The sequence below is a fragment of the Myxocyprinus asiaticus genome, chromosome 5 (genome assembly GCF_019703515.2).
Source record: "Myxocyprinus asiaticus isolate MX2 ecotype Aquarium Trade chromosome 5, UBuf_Myxa_2, whole genome shotgun sequence".
Lineage (NCBI taxonomy): Eukaryota > Metazoa > Chordata > Actinopteri > Cypriniformes > Catostomidae > Myxocyprinus > Myxocyprinus asiaticus.
The window spans coordinates 3,492,761-3,515,877 of record NC_059348.1 but is presented as its reverse complement, the minus strand read 5'-3'; the positions used below and the strand labels follow the sequence as shown (position 1 = coordinate 3,515,877).

Sequence of the window (23,117 nt, the reverse complement as noted above, 5' to 3'; positions counted from 1 at the left end):
CCATGTTTCCTCTCTGGGAGTTATGTCGTGTAGTGCGGAGTGATGGGATTCTTTTCCCCATATGCATAGCTATGCAATGTCAAGTGTACTGAGTCGTAAGGGAACATCTCGGTTACATACGTAACCTCGGTTCCCTGAGACGAAGGGGACGAGACATTGTGAACGCTAGCCGCACTACAAGACTCAGAGTTCTTGAGGCACGAGCGATGCGCTCCTTGTTCTCAGTCAGAAATTCTGAGGAAATGGTGTTTGTGCACCTGTTTTTATAGTTTCGCGCCAAAACAGGCGGGGCACAAACCATAGCCAATATTAGAATATTGGTGTTATTGTAGAGAGGTTTCAACTAGGTCGTGTAAGAAGGCATGCCAAGTCTCAGGGAACCGAGGTTACATACGTAACTGAGATGTTTTACACGCACACACACACACACACACACACACTCTCTCTCTCTCTCTCTCTCTCTCTCTCTCTCTCTCTCTCTCTCTGTGTCTTTGCATCAGTTTCTCCACTCGCCCTGTGAACTGCTCGCATCGGGGGTAAGTTCATTAGCTCAGCTAAATCAGAATTAGTCTCTTCATTGTGACGGCTGAACTTCATTAGACGGGCCCTTCACAATCCAGCAGGGATCCGAGATGAATCAACACAGGACATATCTGCCTCACACAGCACATTCACACTCTTCTTCCACACTGTTCTTTCTCTCCCCCTCTATTATAAAAAATGTAGATAATTTCAATTTCTCTCACACTTTCATTGAAATCAAGGTGAAATTGCTCAAAAACAAGAATCGGACATCTGCATAAAATTACTGAGACAAACTGATATTTTATACTACATTTGCTCTCTAACATACAGTACATGATCATTCCCATGTGATCGGCATTAAAGCTGTTGTGTTTCCTGTTTTCAACGTTTCCTCCTATCCCAGCTTAATATGCAGAGACAACTATAAATAATGGTTAATTTCCCTGAAAAATGTGAACATGTGTCTTTGTGGTACTATACAAATACTATACATATTTTGTTTTAACCCTTAAAGTGCACTCTTAATTTTAGAATCACACTTGTACTCTTCAAATTTTACTTGAAAACAATCAACAAATAACTTTTTTTTATTTTTTTATAAAAAAAAATGTAATAACACTAACTTCAATTAAAGTAAAAAACACTAAAGTGCATTTTCGGGAGAGATTTGGTATTTCGTTTGGATCTAAATGACTAAATTACATCATTCATTTTCTTATAAAATAAGCACGTTTTGTGTTATCTTCACTTAAAACTTCACCATGCTGGAATACAAATAACAATTACATAAATGACAGCTACATATATGTCCAGTCAAAATCACAGCCACAGTCAAATCTGATTGTGCTACAAAGAAAAGACTTTCATTATTTTATTACCTGTCATTTATTTCAAACATCAGAATTCTAGCATAAACTTTGTCACACAGGGGTCAGACTCAGTCTTCGACCTGTGTGGTATGTTTGGTATGTGTGGACAGGTTTGTATACTCTTGTGAGGGCCAAATGTCCTCTTAAATGGATCAGATGATGCTGATCTTCAAATCTAGTGATGTGCACATGTGATGGTTAGGTTTAGGGGTGGAGTTTGGAAATAGAAAATATCATTAGCCTGATATAAAATCAGTGCAAGACTATGACAACAAACCTGTATGTGTGGGTGCGTGCACTATATACATCTACAAAGGACAAACTTTTTATTAAAGAAACAAACTGAAAATGGGTCAAAAATGACATTAAGGGTGCATGAGGGTTAAATGACCCATCCACCCCGACACAACAACACTGACTCAACTAATAGCATGAGTCTGAGGCAGAACTATCTGTGCAGATGGGAGGTGTATTCAGAAAACTGTTTTAAAACAAATATATTCATATATATATATATATGTATATATATATATATATATATATATATATATATATATATATATATTTGGCAGCTTAATTTGGTGGCACTTGAGTCGCAGAATTACACACATCAGTTTTTCAGACATTAACTGATGCTAAGATATGATGCTAAGACATTAACAGTTCTTATTAACATTATTATTATTGCTCATATACTTACAGCTACAGCCTTTTTTTCACACACTTTCGAGCAACCCATCTCGTGAAATTGTGCAGTATCTGTCTGCCAGCCTTCTTAAAGGGATAGTTCACCCAAAAATGAAAATTCCCCCATCAATTCTCCCTCATGCCATCCCAGATGTATATAACTTTTTATCTTCTGCAGAACACAAACAAAGATTTTTAGAAAAATATCTCAGCTCAGTTGGTCCACACAATGCAAGTGAATGATGATCAGACATTTGTAGCTCCAAAAATCACATAAAGGAAACATATAAATAATCCATAAGACTCCAGTGGTTAAATCCATATCTTCAGAAGCAAGGTGTGCGTGAGAAACAGAACAATATTTAAGTCCTTTTTTACCCTAAACCTCCACTTTAACTTTCACTGTCAGATTAAACAGGCACCACATGTGACTTTCAGATGTAAAATTGAAAGTGAAAGTGGAGATTTAGAGTAAAAAAAAAAAGACTTACATTTTATCTGTTTCTCACTCACACCGTTTATATTGCTTCTGAAGATATGGATTTAAACACTGGAGTATTATGGATTACTTTAGTTTCCTTTATATGATTTTCGGAGCTACAAAGGTCTGATCACTATCCACTTGCATTGTAAGGACCTACAGAGCTGAAATATTCTTCTAAAATCTTTGTTTGTGTTCTGCTGAAGAAAGAAAGTCACACATCTGGGAAGGCATGAGGGTGAGTAAATGATGAGAGAACTATTCCTTTAACTTTTTCAGTTGTTGGGTGTCATTGCAACACACAGTAGTAGATGATTTCAACATACAAATGTAACACGCTAAACATCACATTATCTACTAAGAACATACGCTGATGTAAGTGAAAACACTGGAGACTGGAAATTGAAAACAGGCATCCGTTATGAATCAAGGAACACTTCTGTGTTCAGGATAACGGTGGACACAGATGATAACAGTAAAGAGAGAAATATTTCTGTGGCTGATGCCTGTTGTCATATTTTCACAATTCAAAATAGGCAAAATCACTAATCACATAAAAAAACAAGACACAATTAGCAAACAGATCAGATTGTTGTGCCGCATGCCAAATGAATGAAACAGCATGTGGGAGCGGCTCCTGTAAGATTATCAAACAGCGGGCATCACATTGTGTTGTGATATAAAACATGCTTAACCAGCAATACACTAATCTCAAGCAGCAGGTGTGAAAATTATCTTACAGCATATTGTGAACAATATTAAGAATCTGCATTAGTTAAAAAAACTAACGTTTTTCTTTTCCATTTTCTAAACACATTTCTACAAGTGGATTATCTCAGACACACTTTACTTGAACAACTACAACGATGAACAACAGCAAATATTTAAAAGACATGATTATATGTCACGCGACAAAGATCGTTGAATGAAAGGAATAGTTTGAGGTCTTTTAAGATGAAAAAGTTCAGTTTTAAAAAGTGCAAATGGAGTGTAAGTGTAAAATGGCAAACAAAGACAATGTCGTATCTTGAGTGTCGGTGGTATTTCTCTTTCTACATGAATGAAATATCTTTTGGCATGATGTTAAACTGCATTGCTTGCATTAGTGGGGGAGTTTGAGTGTAGGCGCCCTTGTGGGATCATGTGTTTGTGTGTGTTTGCATTGATGTGTGAAGGGGGTGGGGTGAACACTCGAGCTGCTGTCTGCACCTCACAATAACACAAGAGAGAGACTCGCTCCCTCTGCGCTTGCAATTATTTTCACATGCACAGGCGCAGAAAAAAGACTTCTTTATCACTCCTGTTGGATGTGTCTTGGACTGGCTGACAGCACCTCTGCCCATGCTGCCCCCCACCTAGTCACATTTGCAGGGCGTACCCCAGTAAATTTCAGGTCACTGGGTACGTGTGATCAGTACAGCCCATTTTATGCTCCTGATGTAAGAGGAACAAACCACAAAAAGCACAAATAGGGTGCAAAATAGGGGCTTGTAACATGGAAAAAGACGATGAGCAGAACCCAAGTGCAGTTTATTTATAGTGACAAAAAAAAAAGAAAAAGAAATAAACAAAAGACTTGACTAGACTATAACCATTTTTTATTTTCCTGGTCATTGGCTGTTCCGACACTGATGAACCACTCTTAAGTCCATTAAGTGCAACTTAAACGTATCTTTCTGGCATCTTTCACAGTTAATCAAAGACAATGGGACATTTAATAAATTGTATTAATATATTTTGATCATTGGAAAGCCATTGTAAACTATTTCAGGGGATTAAAAAAGTGTTTAAAAAATGCAATGAAATCAATAGGCAGTCTCCGCAGTCTGCATATGAGACGTGATAGAACTAAATTACAAGACACGTAATACAGTATAACTTATATTAGCCTTCTTTGATAAGCATAATTGTAATGGCAATAGAAAGACGATATGTTCTTATTGAACAGATTATTTAAGAAGATTTGAGTAAAGTAACGTGACCATGCAATTTAAAACTTAAATAAATGCCTGATAAATAATTAAAATTTGGTTAGAGGAGATTAGAGTAAGAGTGTGCAATGAAAGATTCCCTCTCTCTCCTCCTCCTCCTCCTCCTCTTCTTTCTTCCTCCAATGGATGTTTCAAATCGGCTCACCTATAGTCTTTTTACAAGGCAGTAACAAACTGCATGATGCATAATGGCAGTAAGGCTACAAGTACACGGTGCCTTGAACTCTAACCAGATGATCTCTTAATATTTAGACAGGTCTATGTGTAGTTCAATACTGATGCCTGTCATTTTAATCCTGTTCTGTGTGCATTTGTTTAGTTTCCAGACAAAAAACTTTAGGCTACGTGAGAGTCGCTTATGATTCACATCGTGTACATTCACGTTACATGCATTTATTGCATCACTTTTATTAATCTCTATGATTGAGCATCAATACATCTGAAACTCCATCTTACTAAATCCATCATTATTTCTATAATTAAATTCTGTAATAGTTAATAAATGTTGGTGTCTCGACAAGGTTACAAACAACTTCCATGTTTGTCAGTATTTCCACATTATTTTCATGTTGAGAAGACAAACTCTGGACATATTTGTGATCCGACCTTTGGACTGGACAGCTCCCGTAACAAAGCACTTAAGTTTTACTTTATAACGAGTGATCTACGTGCTGGTATGGGGAACAGGTGTTACTCCATCGTACAATAACAAGCTACATTCTTTGAGATGATCGTTAAAGCTTAAGTTGCAAAGTTATCGAGAAATCCAGCCAATGTCACAAATCTGCTTATTTGATTACTGATCACGAAATTGTGTGGAATCTTACATATTTCTTATTAGGGCTGCCCCCTAATAGTAGACCAAATGTTAGTCGACCATGTTTTGATTGGTTGGTTGGTCGCAGAAAAAACCCCCAACTCCACAGGAATCCGACGAACACCGGTATTACCGCTGGTTGGACGCTAGGTGGTACTATGGGTTCATTTTCGTTAAGCAGGGTTAGGGTTAAGCCTACACAATAAAGCAATTTTTATTTATTTTAACTAAAAATTCAAATGAAACTGGAAAAAATTAAGGGCAATTAAAATGTGTGTTGTTCAACTTTTTGAAAGATGGTTTTACAACAGTTGTGAAGGGCAACATCTCTTTGGAAACCAACCTACTTCATCTATGCATTCTCTACCAGTCGGGTATTTCGTTGTCCGGGAAAATACATCATGTGTGTGAATAAATTTGTTTTGTTCCCTCCTTCCCTTCTATATATATATATATATCCAATTACATTGGCAACACCTGGGCTGAGGGATAAGTGAATATTCTTGATTTAGTGATTTTGCACTGAAAATTAAATTTATTTAAAAAATGAAAAACGTACATGCGCATAGATGGCTTTTCTGTCAACTGTTCTTAATAATATAATAAAATGTGTTTCTTCAAGTGCTTGTCTGTGTGTCTACAAGCAAATTATTTGTAATATTAATAATAATAATAATAATAACAATTTAATACATTAATGGGAAAACGAGCCAAATATCGTCTTGACATCGTCAAAGGCGATCCTCGAGATCATTGTCTGTCGGCGCAACCCTAATGTGCATTTCTCTCTATAAATTAACAAAATGTTCAGAAAGTCTCCTTTCTGGTTTTTCTGACACATTCAGAATCATTACCGCTTTTGCCGGTGTCGCTGCGGCTTGCTTCGTAAAATTTATATTTTAAAGGCTCATTTTTACGGTTTAGTATTTCTCCATAATGTAGAACAGTGTTAGCAATGTTACATATAACATTCTTTCTTAGCTCTGGAACTCAAACCATTTTCTGATGCCCCCCATATATATATATATATATTTAAGTAATTAAATTAATATCATAAATGTGCGACAACTAGTCGACTAATGGCTTAAACTAATGCCTACTAGTCGACTAGGAAAATCTTTGTTCAGGGGCAGCCCTTTTTCTTATATTATGTCATACATTTTTCTAAATCATGCAGAGGGGTAATCACTAGCACGTAAGCAACAGCGAGAGAGGAGCAGGGTATTTTTTATAAAGTTTTTTGCACCTGCATTCCAATCTACATCTTGATGTAATCCTTCCTCATGATCACACAGCTCGTTTTCATGAGCTGAATGGGAGGCTAAACAGTATTAAAGTGTGATGAGATTTGTGCTTCATTTGCAGGCCATTTACGTATCACAAGCCGACTATTTAGCCCTTTCGGTGAATCGCACCTGCAAAATCCTAAAACTTTATTTCCAGGTTTAATGTATATTTTGAATAGACCGATTTTTTTTTTTACCACAATGTGGGTTTATGTTTTCTCTTTTAATCTTTTAATGTAATTTTGAGTGTGACCATGGTTTAAGGAGGGTGTACCTGTATGCTGGGTTAGAAATCTCAAGGATTAATAGTGGTGTTTTCCTTATTACATCGTGTTGTTCTGAAAGCAAAAAGAAACAAATGAAACACGGAATGTAAGCTGTCATCTGCGCAGCCTGACCGAAGCAAAGCGGGCGCATTTACTCGCGCGATTAATCGAAAGTGAAGCTCTGCGCGCTCTGCGTGCACAAGTCTGTTGGGTATACTGCAGCCTCCCATTCAGCTCATAAAAACATGAGGGAAGATTACATCAAGATGTAGATTGGGATGTAGTTGCGGAATTTCATATAAATAAAATTTATAAGTCTATTCCTCTCTCGCTGTTGCTGGTGTGCCAGTGATTACCCCTCCGCGTGCCAGTGTTGCCACACTTGCCATAGGTTGCCGACCTCTGACTTAGACTATGACTTAGACTATGGCTATGACTTAGGATATTACTTAGACTGTGACATATACTGTGATTTAGACTGTGATTTAGACTGTGACTTAGACTAAGACTAAGCTCGTGACTTAGACCGTGACTTAGACCATGACTAAGACCATGACTTAAGCCCTATTCAGACGGCAATTATTTTAAATGGGGACATGAGTTAATTCCAGCATTTACAGTATAGTCAGTGTATACTGTATACAGTATATATACAGTATACAGTATACTGACTATAGGTAGTCAGTGATTTTATTGCCATTTGAATCCGAAATGTCTGTGTTTTTCTCCCACCTCCCACAAGAACATTCCTGGCCAAATTACCTACTGTTTTTTTGACAAACATCAAGGTTGTGTGGTAATTTAATTACCGTCCGAAACCACATCTCTGAGTTTATAATCCAAAAGCCGTTTTGGAAAACCATTTTGACCACTGCTAAGTGCCATACGTTTGCATGCTATTACAGCTCTGGCGGTAACGGACAGTTGTGAAAATTGGAGGACTGCGTAAACAGAATCAATAATAAAATTACGTCGCCACTCCACCACAGTGAGTGGGAACTATTAACTAGGAGGGAAAGAAAAATGAGAGCCGGATCACGTAAACATTTGCAAGGTTCCCACTCTTTTCAAGGCACAATTTTCCAGGACATTTAATGTGCCACGTGGTTGTAATATTTAAGCAAAAACACACGAGAGGCAATTGAAATTGTGGTTACTGGGAGGGTTTATTCCACATTCGACAGTTTATTTAAATTTCATCATCAAAATGGCATCTAATCAAATGAATTTGTTAAAACTTTAATCAAATGAAAATAGAATTGTTTTAATTAATACATTTTCAACATTATATTGCATTATTTTTATCAAATGAAGTGCTTTTCTACAAAATCCTCACAGCACAATCTGAAACAACACTGGAGATATTTTTGTCAAATGAAGTACTGCACAACAGAACATCACAGATGTGCAATATTGCTTTAATACATTATTATTATTATTATTATTATTATTTAAAAGCATTAAACATTATATTTTTCCCATTTCACATGTCCATTTAAAAAAAGCTTTTATTTTGCCGTTTCTGTGTGATTTTGATGGTAGTTTCTAACCTCCAGATAAGCAGTTTGCTACATGGCCCAGTGTGATTATTAACCCCCCCCCCCAAAATATTATTTAATTAAAATAAATATTTGGCCTGCATGTGCTGCGTGCTTCAGAGTGCTCTGATCACTGTCATCTACTACAAACATGCACACACCCAGAGGACGCCTGATGCACTTTTCAGCGTACGAGTGGCCGGCTTCACACACACTGATTTTGAAGCCTGCAGCACATGCAGGTTTTATATAGGGCTGGGTGATATGGCCAAACATTTTATCACAATATTCTTTTTCATATCGTTCTATACCAATATTTATCACGATATACATTCACATTTGCACATTGCACTTTTTTTCTTTTCTGGGGGAATTTCAGAAGAAAGAAGAAAAGAAGAAGAAAAAATAAATCCTAAACAGTCAAAATAGTAATTACAAAACTGCATTGGGGGCCCAGAGAAAGCCAAAACAGTGGGGTCTGAGGGATCTTTTACCAAAATATTAAAATATTTTATAGTGTTTATCAATCGATAAGCAACCGTGGTCATGAATCTTGCAGTGCAGATGGAATCAAGACCGCAGTAACCAAATCGTTAGATAGGCAGCTAATGTTAGCAAGTTCATACAGTCTCACCCTACGTTTCCACTAGTGCGTTGTGAGCGAAGTTGAGAGAGCGTTTTCAATTCATTCCTATGGAAGCAGAGCGCCACACTTGCAAAGTGGATTGTAGGATTGACAGCGATGCGGAACAAGCTGTTTCCTAGCGTTGTGAGTGTCTTTGAGAGGATTTCCGCACCAACATTTCAAAAGGGCACAAAATGACTAATGTACAGCAGGGAACAGCTGCATAAACAGGGATTTGTGCAGCTGGAATTTGTGTCTGATGATGGTGTAAATAGCTCCATTTTCGACTTTCAAGCTGCATGCTTTCCAAATCTCCTCATGAACACTTGTGCTACTTGTCCAGTGAAAAGTCTACACTCAACTCTAAATTCAGTGTTTGCTTTGGATGAACTGAGCTTCCCCTGACCACTGCCAGTGGAAACACAGCTCTGATGCACTGCCAGAGCTGTCAAGATCACACTAAACACACAAACACAACAACAGCAGAAAGCACACAGAGGTCAGAGCATGCTGAACTCACACAACCTGACAACATGGAAAGACAGTCTTTCAAAATAACATCTACATGCAGTTTCTTCTTTCTTCACATCGCCTCCGAGTACACATGCAGCTTAGTCACCTTTTAACAGTTATTTGTAACTGAAAAATCCTGATCAGATTCACATTTATTACTGAAATATTCTCATTATTTCTGCATTTTGGAGTCACTGAACGTGTTTACATGCACATTCTTACACCAATTATGCTTAAGACGACAACGTGTGTGGTCACATCTGAACAGAGACTTGTGGGTGGGCTCTTTTCATTTGGGCCAATAAGCAACCACCTAGCAACTACCCAGGACACCCTATCAACTGCATAGCAATGTGCTACAAACACCGAAAACAACTTGGCAACAGCATAGTAACAACCTGGCAACCACCGAGAACACCCTAGCAACCACCCAGCAATGCTCTAAAACCCACAGAACCTTGACAACTGCATAGTAGCAACCTGGCAACCACCCAGAATACCCAAGCAACTGCACAGCAATGTGCTACAAACACAGAAAACAACTTGGCAACAGCATAGTAACAACCTGGCAACCACATATTGAAGCAATGCTCTAAAACTGTGGTCTCTAGGGGGCCGGGACACACTTCCAAGGGGGCCTCAAGTTGACTTAAAATTCATTTAAAATAAACAAATATTAAAATAATTAAAATAATTCAACTTAATTAAAATGCTAAATAATAATAATAATAATAATACTTTAAGATGTATGCCTACAAATTATAAACAGACTCTTTCTGAAACTTCTAGAATCAAAAATTATCCATGATTAATTATTTTAATCAGACACTTCTAGTTTCGGGCGAGGGGGCCTTCAAATATTGTCTTGGACAGTGGGGGGCCTTGGAGTCAAAAAGGTTGAGAACCACTGCTCTAAAATACACAGCAATCTACAACACCCTAATAAACACATACTGTAGCAGCAATGTGCTAAAAAGAAAAGAGAACACTTTAGCAACCACCCAGAACACCCTAGTTTATAAAATAATAATAATATTGTTAGACATTTTCATGAGTGCTGGTAAATATTCATACACCTTGGTTAAATGAAAAAGGTAAACGCATTTGATCAACTTTCATATGAACAGGTCTCTTGGAAAGGCGGGAGACTGATAGCACGTTATTTCACAGCTTTCATAATGTTTAAGCCTAAACGTATCAAATTAATTAGTCAAAAAACAGATTTAAACTTACATGAGCAGTTTCTTGTCTTCCCCAGTAGAGACAGACGGAACACACTTTGTCCAGCGTGCGCTTCCCTTTGATTTTGATTCAGATTCATGATTCGCAAAATGAATCATTCAGACCACTTTTTGAATTGTTTTAGTCTGTTCAATTGAATCAAATTTAAAAGATTTGACTTAAATTATTCTTTCACGAATCAGACATCACTAACGCCAATCTGCATGCAAATTTACACATACAGCTATGTTGTTTTTTGCGGTGTTCAGTCGCAAAAGTAACAAAAGAAATTTAGAGAAATTTATCGGTGTAAAAGTATCAATTATTCTCTCCAAAATGTAATAAAAGAGTCTAAAGAAATATGTATACTCAAGTAAATTATAAACATTTTTAAAAATTACTTAAAGTACAGTAACTACACTGGTGGCCAAAAGTTTGGAATAATGTACAGATTTTGCTCTTATAGAAAGAAATTGGTACTTTTATTCACCAAAGTTGCATTCAACTATCACAATGTATAGTCAGGACATTAATAATATGAAAAATTACTATCACAATTTGAAAACAATGTTCAGAACTTCTTAAACTACTTCAAAGAGTTCTCATCAAAAAATCCTCCATGTGCAGCAATGACAGCTTTGAAGATCCTTGGCATTCCAGCTGTCAGTTTGTCCAGATACTCAGGTGACATTTCACCCCACGCTTACTGTAGCACTTGCCAAAGATGTGGCTGTCTTGTCGGGCACTTCTCACACACCTTACAGTCTAGCTGATCCCACATAAACTCAATAGGTTTAAGATACATAACACTCTTTTCCTATTACCTGTTGTATAATGTCTGTGTTTCTTTGCCCACTCTAACTTTTTCTTTTTGTTTTTTTGTTTCAAAAGTGGCTTTTTCTTTGCAATTCTTCCCATAAGGCCTGCACTCCTGAGTCTTCTCTTTACTGTTGTACATGAAACTGGTGTTGAGCAGGTAGAATTCAATGAAGCTGTCAGCTGAGGACATGTGAGGCATCTATTTCTCAAACTAGAGACTCTGATGTACTTATCCTCTTGCTTAGTTGTACATCTGGCCTTCCACATCTCTTCTGTCCTTGTTAGAGCCAGTTGTCCTTTGTCTTTGAAGACTGTAGTGTACACCTTTGTTTGAAATCTTCAGTTTTTTTGGCAATTTCAAGCATTGTATAGCCTTCATTCCTCAAAACAATGATTAACTGACGAGTTTCTAGAGAAAGCTGTTTCTTTTTTGCCATTTTTGACGTAATATTGACCTTAAGACATGCCAGTCTATTGCATACTGTGGCAACTCAAAAACAAAGACAACGTTAAGCTTCATTTAACAAACCAAATAGCTTTCAGCAGTGTTTGATATAATAGCAAGTGATATACTAGTACCAAATTAGCAATTTAGCATGAATACTCAAGGATAAGGTGTTGGAGTGATGGCTGCTGGAAAATGGGGCCTGTCTAGATTTGAACTTTTTTCAAACAGTGATGGTGCTGTTTTTTACATCAGTAATGTCCTGACTATACTTTGTGATCAGTTGAATGCCACTTTGGTGAATTAAAGTACCAATTTCCTCCCAAAACAGCAATATCTGTACATTATTCCAAATCAGTGTAAGTATTTGTACTTCATTACTTTACACCTCTGACATACAGTAAGAGTAATGTGGATATTACAGCTCACATCATTTGGTCTTGGGAAAATTTGATGAGAAAAGTTTCACTTCATTCTGAGTCTTCTTCTAAGGAGCAACATCTGAGCAGCAGGAAGGCTAAAAGGGCTGAAAGTGTCCATTTGCTTTCCATTTAAAGGAATAGTTTCTGTCATAATTTACTCACCCTCATCATCCCAAACCTGTATGACTTTCTTTCTTCGGCAGAAGGAAAGATTTAAGAACATCCCAATCCCTCTTTTCAATACAATTACTGTGGATGATTCCAATTTCAAGCTTCAAAAAGGTCAAATAAGTATTATAAAAGTAATCAATTCTACTATTTAGTCACAACAACTGAGGTATTAAGGAGATCTTTGTGTTTTTTGTATTGCTATAGGAGTGTGCACCCACTGAGATTAGCTCACCAACAGACTGGAGAAATGTAACGTGTGTAAAGAGAATGAAGCTGACTGCTGCCTCTGTCAAAGTGAGGTTTAAACATCAGTTTCCTAATATGAAGAAGTACAGGTGGCAAATAAGTCTTTTTTACAGTAAGATCACAAATACTTATTAAGCACAATCCAAAGAATGATAAACATAAGGAGCAGAAACAGATCTGGATATAAAAATGTAAAGATACTGGATGCATGGAGTGAAACATTGCACTGGGCTTGTTCCTGCAGTCTGTTCACAGGCTCCAAGGTCGTCTGTGGTGGGCCGTTGGCTGCATGATTCAGTAGCGGCATTAAGAGCAATTCACCTGCTCGTGGCATCCCAGCGGCGTGACTCCCTCCCAGGAAAGCAGGTGGAGCGTTAAAAACCCTCCACATATGGTGAAGTCAAGCTGCTCTGAGGCTGCCACGTGTCTGCTGCTAGGATTGCCGCTCCTAAAAGGCCCAGCTGCTCAATGGGAAAAGCTTCTAGATTACTGCACCCCTCGGAAAGAGCACTGGCCCATTCGCACCAGAAGGCCATTTTAGACTCAAACCCCCACCCCATCCCTCTCACAGGCTCTGGATCCACAGCAACATTTGGTCTTCCACTGCCGCTTAATCAACTTCCTCCATCTGTCCACAATTTTCCAGTACAATGGGATGACATGCCTCTAAGTGGATATTGGAGAAGAGGGCCAGAGACTCATGAACTTACACACACAGCTAGCATCTCACCACAGTAACCTACAGAAATACTGCAGATCTGATCCACACATCCCAAAATATTGTTCACATACAGACCACAAGCAGCATGAAAAGGCTTCTTAACTAAGGATGGGCATTTTCGAGTAACTTTGTAGTTGAGTACTCTAACCCGCAAAAAACGTGTACTCGATTACTCATAAATTAAAATGCAGGTTAAAAAAAACATGTTTGACACGTACATGAATCTTATATTTTGTTTTATTCACAAATGTTACCAAGAATGGTTTCAAAATAAGATAACTTCAATCTACATAAATAACATCAATTCATAACTTCAAAACATAAAGGCTATCACATTTTTAGAAATTCACATAAAAAAAAAACAAGTGGTGAAATTTTGCTTTTTATAAAATGTGCTCTTCCATACACTGGTCTGATCAGCTTCCGAGTTTGCTTCGCATTTTTTCCACCATAAAAGCAGATCCACGTTTGTTGGTTTGCATGACTCCAACAAGAACCAAATACAAAAAGAGTACAATTCAATAAGAATCAAAATATTACAAGTATTGCCTTATAATATAACTTGCCTTTGTTTTAGAAGCACAGACGACATTACATGTCTAATTCACTCATCCAACACCTCAACAACACGTATCCACAGCACCCCCAATGGACTTAAATGTAACTGCAAGATTTGGTAAGAGATTCAGAGGGAAAACTGTAGACAAGCACCAAACCAGCACTAACCATAATCCAGCTTAGAACAGCATGGAAATTCACACTGGTCTTTTTGAATGGAAACTCCATGCATCCAGCTGGCCATTTTTGCACCAAAAGAAACTGCTATGAGTACAAATATATCTAATTGAAAATAGCAGAACAATCCATCTGCAAGCAGCAGTTGCAGGGATTTATCATACAATCTGCACAAACTAAAGAAACAGAAGTCAGCAGAATTATGAATATTAATGCCAACTAAGGCCTTCTTTGGCCAAATGACAAAGGACACTGCGTCTACGTGCACTTCCATAATCAATTCGGGATTGACTTCAAAGGCACTTAATCAGTAATCTTACAGTTCAATCAATATCCTTTAGTTTTAAACATTGGCCACTAACATCTACTTAGTTCACTCAAATAATACATGACTTGTATTACACATAGCTAACTGTTATTGGCATTATATTCATGCTATATAGCCAGAGGGGAACTACTTTTTTTTAATTTTTTTTTATCTCTCTTTCTCTCCATTAACTAACATCTTATGGAATTTTGTGTTCCTTGCCACAGTCACCTTTGGCTTGCTCACTAGGGACCTAAAGATAAATAATTTTTAAGGGATGATTTCATTCACGTTTTTCATTTAATCTGCCCAAGAGAACTTTATAACACCACACCATATTTTTCTGTTATAGCATAAATTTCTGTTAAGCTGCTTTGAAACATATACAAATAAAAATGACTTAACTTGAATTAATACCAATCCATTCAAAGGTTATGATTTAACTCTTAAAAGCATGGCTCAGGTCTTTATTGACTCTGGACGTTATTGAATCTTTTTACCTCATGCATTTATCTATTTATTTAATTTAATTTTTTTAAATTTAGTATTCCTCAACATATCACTCATGAATAGTGTAACAATAAATAAAAAATGTCAACATTGCATAAAAATATACACATTTTTCTAAATGCTTAATTACCAAAAGAGTGTAGGGTCCTTAGTGACCCGAGATATATACATAACTGTTGCAATATTTAGTATATTTGTGCTTCTAATCATCATATTGTAATTATTTTATATCTACATAAGTTTACTATCACATAAAACCTATTTCTTTGTTTATTACAAGACAAGTGAGTACTATATTATATTCATTCAAATTACTAATATAAGTCAATGCTGGAAAATTATCAGTATTCCAGATGCGTGTGCACATACATATTATTCATAATCCTACTCAATTTGACGCTGTTGTTTCAGTGATTGACTTAATTTTCATTTGACTATGCTGTTCGACAAAGAAGCAATGTGGAAGTAAACTATAGCAACACAAGAACAGTATTTTGTTATTTGTGTGTATTACTGAAATTCTGGAAGTTGCACGTCTCTTTAGACTCAGTATGTGCCTGAAAAATACTCAGTGTGGAAGTGATAAATCCAATTCTATCAACTGTTGCATCATATAACATCATATGTACTGTGGTCACAGAAAATACAATAACAAACATAAATCATAAAATTGAAAACACTTTTTTAAGAAATATTGAAAAATACTATAATGGTTACAATAATCAGAGCTTTGCTCTCCCTGCCATGTTTTGCTGATACATTTATTTTTTCCCACTCTTGTTTCTAAGATCTATACTTTTGATATCAAATAATGGAAGTTTTATGCAGAGCATAATGTCCCTATTGGTCCACTAGTTCTAGATTGACAGCTTTTCTTGAGAGAAAATTTGCATTTGCAGAGTATGATGCTGTGGGGGGAGGAATAAAAAGGGATAAGTATGACTTATTTTGTATGTATGTATGTATTGCTTTAAAACATTTTTTAAAAAAAAAAACATGTCCTATATGGTTGCCATAACCGGTCCAGTAAAGGTGGCCAAATGCATTTTGTGTGTACAGATCTTTCCTTCCAAGTTAAAGCTAGGATTCTGGGAAATATACTATAGTTATAATATGTAGTTCCATTGAAGTGAATCCAGGTTGGTGGTTTTGTTAAAGTTTACCTCAACAGTTGCCTTTTTCCCCTGTATGAAAGTGTTCTTATTTTGCACATCATAGCCCTTTGGAAAAACTATATTTCGTGCTCAGTTGTACACCTATACAAATGCTGAATGACAATAAAATGAACCTTGAACCTACAACACATACATTCCGAATCTTAGAGTATGGTGAAAACCTCTGTTTGGCTTGGTCCAAAGATCATTTGACCAAAATTTGGAGAATTCTGGACAAAATTTGAATAAGCAGAGGGGAGAAAAAAAGCAATTTGGTAATGCTTTATTTGGCAGTGTCTGTGTAACACATATTACATTTTATTAACATTAATTCTTATAGTTATACCCAGGGGTTAAATTGGGATTTTGGAGGTGGTGGAACCCATTTCTGTCTTACATGGCTAACAGTGAATTGTGAACCTACACTATCTTTAAAAAAAAACAATTCAACAAACAATATTCAATCAGCACCTGTGATTCATATGCCTAAAATATAAGCCGATTATTCCACACAGGTGATTTCCAGTACCATGAATGCTATCGATGATTGTGAGGGTCATTAGGAGAAAACATAATGAGATAATGAGTAGAGGTGGAGAGCAGAGGGTGATAGAGAAAGTGAGAGAGAGAGGAGAGATGTTTTTTTATACAATGTCTCCAGGGCTTCACCCTTGATGCTGCGTATTCATCATCGTGCCTCTAATATCAGTTATTCAGTGGCTCATCTGCTTACAGCAGAATTAATTTGAGCTTTAATTATTCTCATCGCTGGAATGCTGATGAAGGAAAGTGAGCGGCAACCTGGGACATTGGCGCACTTTTTTACCACTGCAATTCCACATGGACAAGCACGCTGGCAAACAAGCAGCAGGCCAGTCAGCGGGGCCAAATCAAGACCCTGTCGCAGAAACACACCACACCGCAGGTGCGACTCAAACAATATTTCAACTATGCGACAGATAACTATCAACATAACAAGGCTGTACAAGAAAAAAAAAAAAAAATTCATTCACTTATTTTATTGTGTTTTCCAGTAAAACTATTTAAACATCCTTAACACAAAATCATTTTACTTGAGAAGCGAAACTGCATAATAGGACTTGTTTTCAGAGAATATACGCTCAACCCTTTGGCAAAATTTTTTGTCTTGTTGCAAGTTTAACAAAATTTTGTGAGGTTTATACTTAAAACGAGATAAATATATCTTCAAATAAAAGTCTTGATATTCATTTTTTGCTTTTTTGAAGTGATCAATAAACTAAAACGGACCACAATAGTCATGTTTCCATCCAAGTTACAAATTTGATTTATCTAAAAATCTGGTGCAAAAAGAAACTGGTGCAAAAAGAAAAAAAGTGAAGTTGAAGCCACTGTGGCTCTTTTTTTTTTTTTTTTTCTCAACGTAATAAATTACTTAGAGACCTCTTGTGATCAGCAGATGCCTTATTTCTGGAAACAAATTTGTGACATTTCAGATGCTAAGCGATGATATTGGTCTGCTGGTTAGTCCATTTATGAGAGAATTAACATGACTTGTTGAGGCAAAGTCGCATGACTTTTTTGATGTGCATCTAGGAATTTATTCAGTAAATGTTTTTCCATGATAGCTTCTGTGCATGTCTTTTTGTTGAATTAAAAAAATCCACTCCTAGCAAGATTTCACATGGACCATCCACCATTGTGCCTGTTCCAAAGCAATCAAAAATAACTTGCTTTAATGACTGGCGTCCTGTTGCTCTGACCCCCATCATCAGCAAATGCTTTGAGAGACTAATCAGAGATTACATCTGCTCTGTGCTGCCTCTCTCCCTTGACCCGTTGCAGTTTGCTTACCGCAACAACCGCTCCACTGATGATGCCATTGCATCTACAATACACACTGCTCTCTCCCACCTGGAAAAAAAAGAACACTTATGTGAGAATGATGTTTGTAGACTACAGCTCAGCATTCAACACCATAGTGCCCTCCAAGCTAGATGAGAAACTCCAGGCTCTGGGCTTAAACAGCTCGCTGTGCAGCTGGATCCTGGACTTCCTGTCAAGCAGACGCCAGGTGGTTAGAATGGGCAGCAATATCTCCTCACCACTGACCCTCAACACTAGAGCCCCACAGGGCTGTGTTCTCAGCCCACTACTGTATTCCTTGTACACACATGACTGTGTGGCAACACATAGCTCCAATGCCATCATTAAGTTTGCTGATGACACGACGGTGGTAGGTCTGATCACTGACAATGTTGAAACAGCCTACAGAGAGGAGGTGCACACTCTGACACACTGGTGTCAGGAGCACAACCTCTCCCTCAACGTCAGTAAGACAAAGGAGCTTGTGGTGGACTTCAGAAGAAAAGACAGAGAACACAGTCCCATCACCATCAATGGAGCACCAGTGGAGAGAGTCAGCAGCTTCAAGTTCCTGGGTGTACACATCACTGAGGAACTCACATGGTCCATCCACACTGAAGTCGTTGTGAAGAAGGCTCATCAGCGCCTCTTCTTCCTGAGACGGCTGAGGAAGTTTGGAATGAACCGCCACATCCTCACACGGTTCTAGACCTGCACTGTAGAGAGCATCCTGATTGGCTGCATCTCCGCCTGGTACGGCAATAGCACCGCCCACAACCGCAAAGCACTGCAAAGGGTGGTGCGAACTGCCAGACACATCATCGGAGGTGAGCTTCCCTCCCTCCAGGAAATATATACAAGGTGTGTGAAAAAAGTTCGGAGGATCATCAGAGACTCCAGCCACCCGAGCCATGGGCTGTTCTCACTGCTACCATCAGGCAGGCAGTATCGCAGCATCAGGACCCGCACCAGCCGACTAAATGACAGCTTCTTCCCCCAAGCAATCAGACTTCTGAACTCTTGATCTCCCACGATCAAAATACATCAGCACTACACTTTATTACTCTTACTCTTATATCTCACACCGGACTGTAATAAATTATAATATTATTATATTATATTCTCTCTTAACAACTGACTATCAACCGACAGCCTGAATGTCAATACAGTACAATACTGTACATTCTATATATACTACTATATATACTTTTTTTATATATATTTTTATTTTTTATTTTTATTGAATAATGTGTATCTATATAGTGCATATTGTATACTGTACAGTGTATGTTATTATTTGTATATTGTTGAGTGTAATTATGTGTATATCAGATGTTTAAATTGTGCTGTGTTAATCTGATGTTTTTGTAAATTGGTATATGTCTCATCACTGTCACGACTGCTATGTTGATCGGAACTGCACCCAAGAATTTCACACACCATTGCACTTGTGTATATGGCTGTGTGACAATAAAGTGATTTGATTTGATTTGATTTGATTTGTATGCGCATTTTGGAAATTTAATTCGCATCTTGGTGTTTTCAGCCAACATTTTGAATGAAAATTTGCATAAGAACACATGGATGGAAGCCAGGTAATAATACTGTCAACCCATCAGAAAATGTCAACACTTATCTCAACTCAGATGTATATCAAAGTTGCAAACAAGAGAACCATGAGTAATACAGTATGATCCTAGAATTAATGATGTCTGCTTTTGCTAACACCTCCTTGCTATGAACCATTCCAACAAGGTCACAAATCCGACTGAATGATCATGTGACAGCAGTTCTTGAGTCAACAGTGCACTGAGCTGAGAACCGTCTCTCTCTAGTATGTCCAGTATGCAGAGAACTGATGAGCTGTTGATACTATGAGCATGCGTGTACTGAGGGTTTGACCGGGGGGCCAAATCTATATTTCTACACTGTAAAAAATTCTGTTAAAGTTATGGTAAATTACTGGCAGCTGTGGTTGTCAGAAATTTACAGTAAAAAATACATTGACCATGTTTCAGGCTTTATGGGATGTAAATTTGATGCCTGTATGTTTTAAGGTTCACTACCATTTATATTATTAAATGAAATAAACTTGATATACTAACCTTCTGGAACTATAAAAGTCTGTTTTTCACTTAACAACAAAAGGCCACATGATGACAAAGTTCATCAAGAGTGTATATTAATGCACCTGTAGAGGCAGGTGTAGAGGTGTTACTCACCTAAACACAAAACACCATTAATTTACAGTAAAATCATATTTTTTAAATTATTATTATTTTTTACATCTAAAAACAAACTAAAAGAAAAACTAAATGTATTGTCTTGATAAATATATTATAATCTTTTATGTTAACAAATTAAAGTTTTTTTTTTCCTGTAACATTTTTACATTCTTTTACCATTAAGATTACAGACCTTTTTCATGTATTTTACAGTTTAGAAATATGTTTTTGATTTGATTATATTAAAGGTTTAACAGCGCATGATGCTCCTATCGCAACAGTTCTCAGGTCAACAGAGCACTGATCTGAGAACCGTATCTTTTGGACATGTCTGAAATGCAGAGGGAGCTGATCTAAGAGCACAAGTGTACCGAGGATTTGAATGGTGGGGTGAAATGTAAGTTTATTTAATAATAAATAAAAAGTACTGGAAATAGCTGATTTAGTTTCATTAAATAGCATTTTATAAAAACATGCAATAACTTTTGAGTTGAGAAATTAAAATGAATTTGGCTATTTTTTCATTGTGCATGCAATATGTTTAGGCTCTGACTTTTTGAGCTGCATCATGGATTCTGATGCAGCGCATGGAGGGAGTTGATTAAGGCTAGTTTATTCTCTTTATCACCGTCTGTATTGGGTGCTTTAGGTGAAAAACTGTAGTGTAGGAAACATATTAAACAAAAGACCTAATCTATATTTGAGAGTCATACTCAACATACAGGATCACTGAAGGAAACATTGATGACAATAAAACACCCTAATTGTTATAAATCAATAGAAACAAAGTAATAATGCACAATATGGGCCAGGATATGGCTTTATTTGGATGTGTTTAGGTGTGTATACTACAACGGTGGGATGTTAAAATTAAGCAAGTGACGTTATTATGTTTGAAAGAACTGGTTCATGGAAATGAATCAGACTTCCTAGCACTAGTCCAGATACTACTTAAAGTCTGTTAGGAGTAGTGCTGTAAGTTGACAAATATTTAATCATGATTAAATGCATGATTTTTAAGAGTTATCACGATTAATGGCAGATTTTGTAAGTGCTGAAATTGGACTCTATGGGCCCTATTTTAAGAGTGCTATGCCTTAAGCACCACACTATGCTATACATCATCCGCAAAGTCAGTGGGCATGGCCTTGAAGTTTTTAGATTTTCGTGCAAGCATATGCCAAGTCTAGGCGCAAATGGGTTGGCAAAATTGTGAGTACAAAACGCTAATGGGCTGGTCCAAGTGCAATTTATATTGGAGGTTTATTCCATCCCCTATCAAGCAACGTCAATAATATAAATGAAGACAGCCTATTCATAAGAATTTGGTAGTGTAAATGGGCTGTAGGTAATGGATTAGAATAATAGAAATATGGACCATTTGTGTGTTAACATTCTTTTGCCCAATAACTACATGCATGCTGTGAACTCTCTCGTTTTGTCTGTCAATGCTCTAGTGCAGAGGTGCCCAAACTTTTTGCTACGAAGGGCCAAAAATCAAACTTGATTGAGGGCAGTAGGCAAAAACAAACTCAGGGCCTGAAATTCATTTCTGAAAATTTGGCATTTTTTTACCTTTATAAAGGTAATTTTTTTTCTAGCCTTATAAAATGACTCTGTCATCCTTTTACAGTATGTCAAATACTTTAATTTAAATTCAATTTTAAAATGGCAAGCAAGTTTCAATAATTAAAAAACTGCATGATCTCTAGTTTGCATAATGTGCATTGTTACTGAAACAAAACTTTTCTCCTTCACATATTTCAAAATATTTTGGCTATTAAATTAACATAGCCTACAGAACTAATTCAGGAGGTTTGGAGCTAGGAGCTTAAAAAAAAACTTAGCAACTCCTTGATGCCAATTGAATAATACAATGCAAAAATAAACATTTAACAATGAACATTAGCCAGAGATATGATTCATACACTAAAAGTGGTTAATGTTCTGTAAAATTATTACTGTAACATTAATGATGTTTTATTTAACATCAAGGCTATTTAATGCATCCAGATATTATTTTTGTTAATATTATTACTACCTATATTGTAGCATTGGGTAATTTTAGCACGTGAGCACGACACCGAACGGATGCGGCGCATGAGAAGCGGAGTGCCTGTCTTATGGCGTGAGCATCCGCCACTAACATGGCAACATCTGCACAATGAACGGCACAAAACAAATAATGTTCAGGGAAAATTAAAACGAAGATCGCATGTATGTATTTGGAACTATATCAGATTGCAGGGGATTTTTTTGTTGTTGCCCACAGCCCCATTCATTTTTACTCTGGATGGAACTAGATATGGAGATGAGAGATGTAACAGGTGTTTAAGTGTCTCTTTTAACCATGCAGCTGTTACATTACACAAAACATTTTTTGCTATTTCTGCTTGTGCACAAAACCCGCAATCCCGTGCCGAATTTCAGGCTCTGCAAATAGTATTACATTAAAATATGAAAGTTGCCCTTGTTCCCCTCTTTTATGATTTCATTATGTAAAAAAACATTACTCTGAAATCTCATAAATTAATGCAATGAAAAACTGTGTCAATAGCATTTTTTCCCTCTTGTCATATATGGCATGGCAGGCCAAATCAAAGGTCATCACGGGCCAACTTTGGCTCGTGGGCCCTGGGTTGGGCATCTCTGCTCTAGTGCTATGCTGTTTAGTGGTGAAATACTACTGAGGATGTTT

General features: G+C 37.0%; 1 protein-coding gene across 6 annotated transcripts in view; it reads right to left on the bottom strand.

Annotated features, from left to right (window-relative positions):
• The window catches only part of LOC127440711 (zinc finger protein 521), a 239,047-nt gene that overhangs the window by 45,545 nt on the left and 170,385 nt on the right, over positions 1–23,117 (bottom strand). For 2 of the 6 annotated variants that reach the window (XM_051697462.1, XM_051697463.1), the window contains one exon: positions 17,784–18,242. The exons of the other annotated variants lie outside the window; for them this stretch is intronic. In XM_051697462.1, the coding sequence (XP_051553422.1) occupies positions 18,217–18,242 (26 nt within the window). In that variant the 3' untranslated portion in view covers positions 17,784–18,216. Of the gene's footprint in view, positions 1–17,783; positions 18,243–23,117 lie in introns of those variants that run through there. 6 annotated transcript variants of the gene reach the window in all.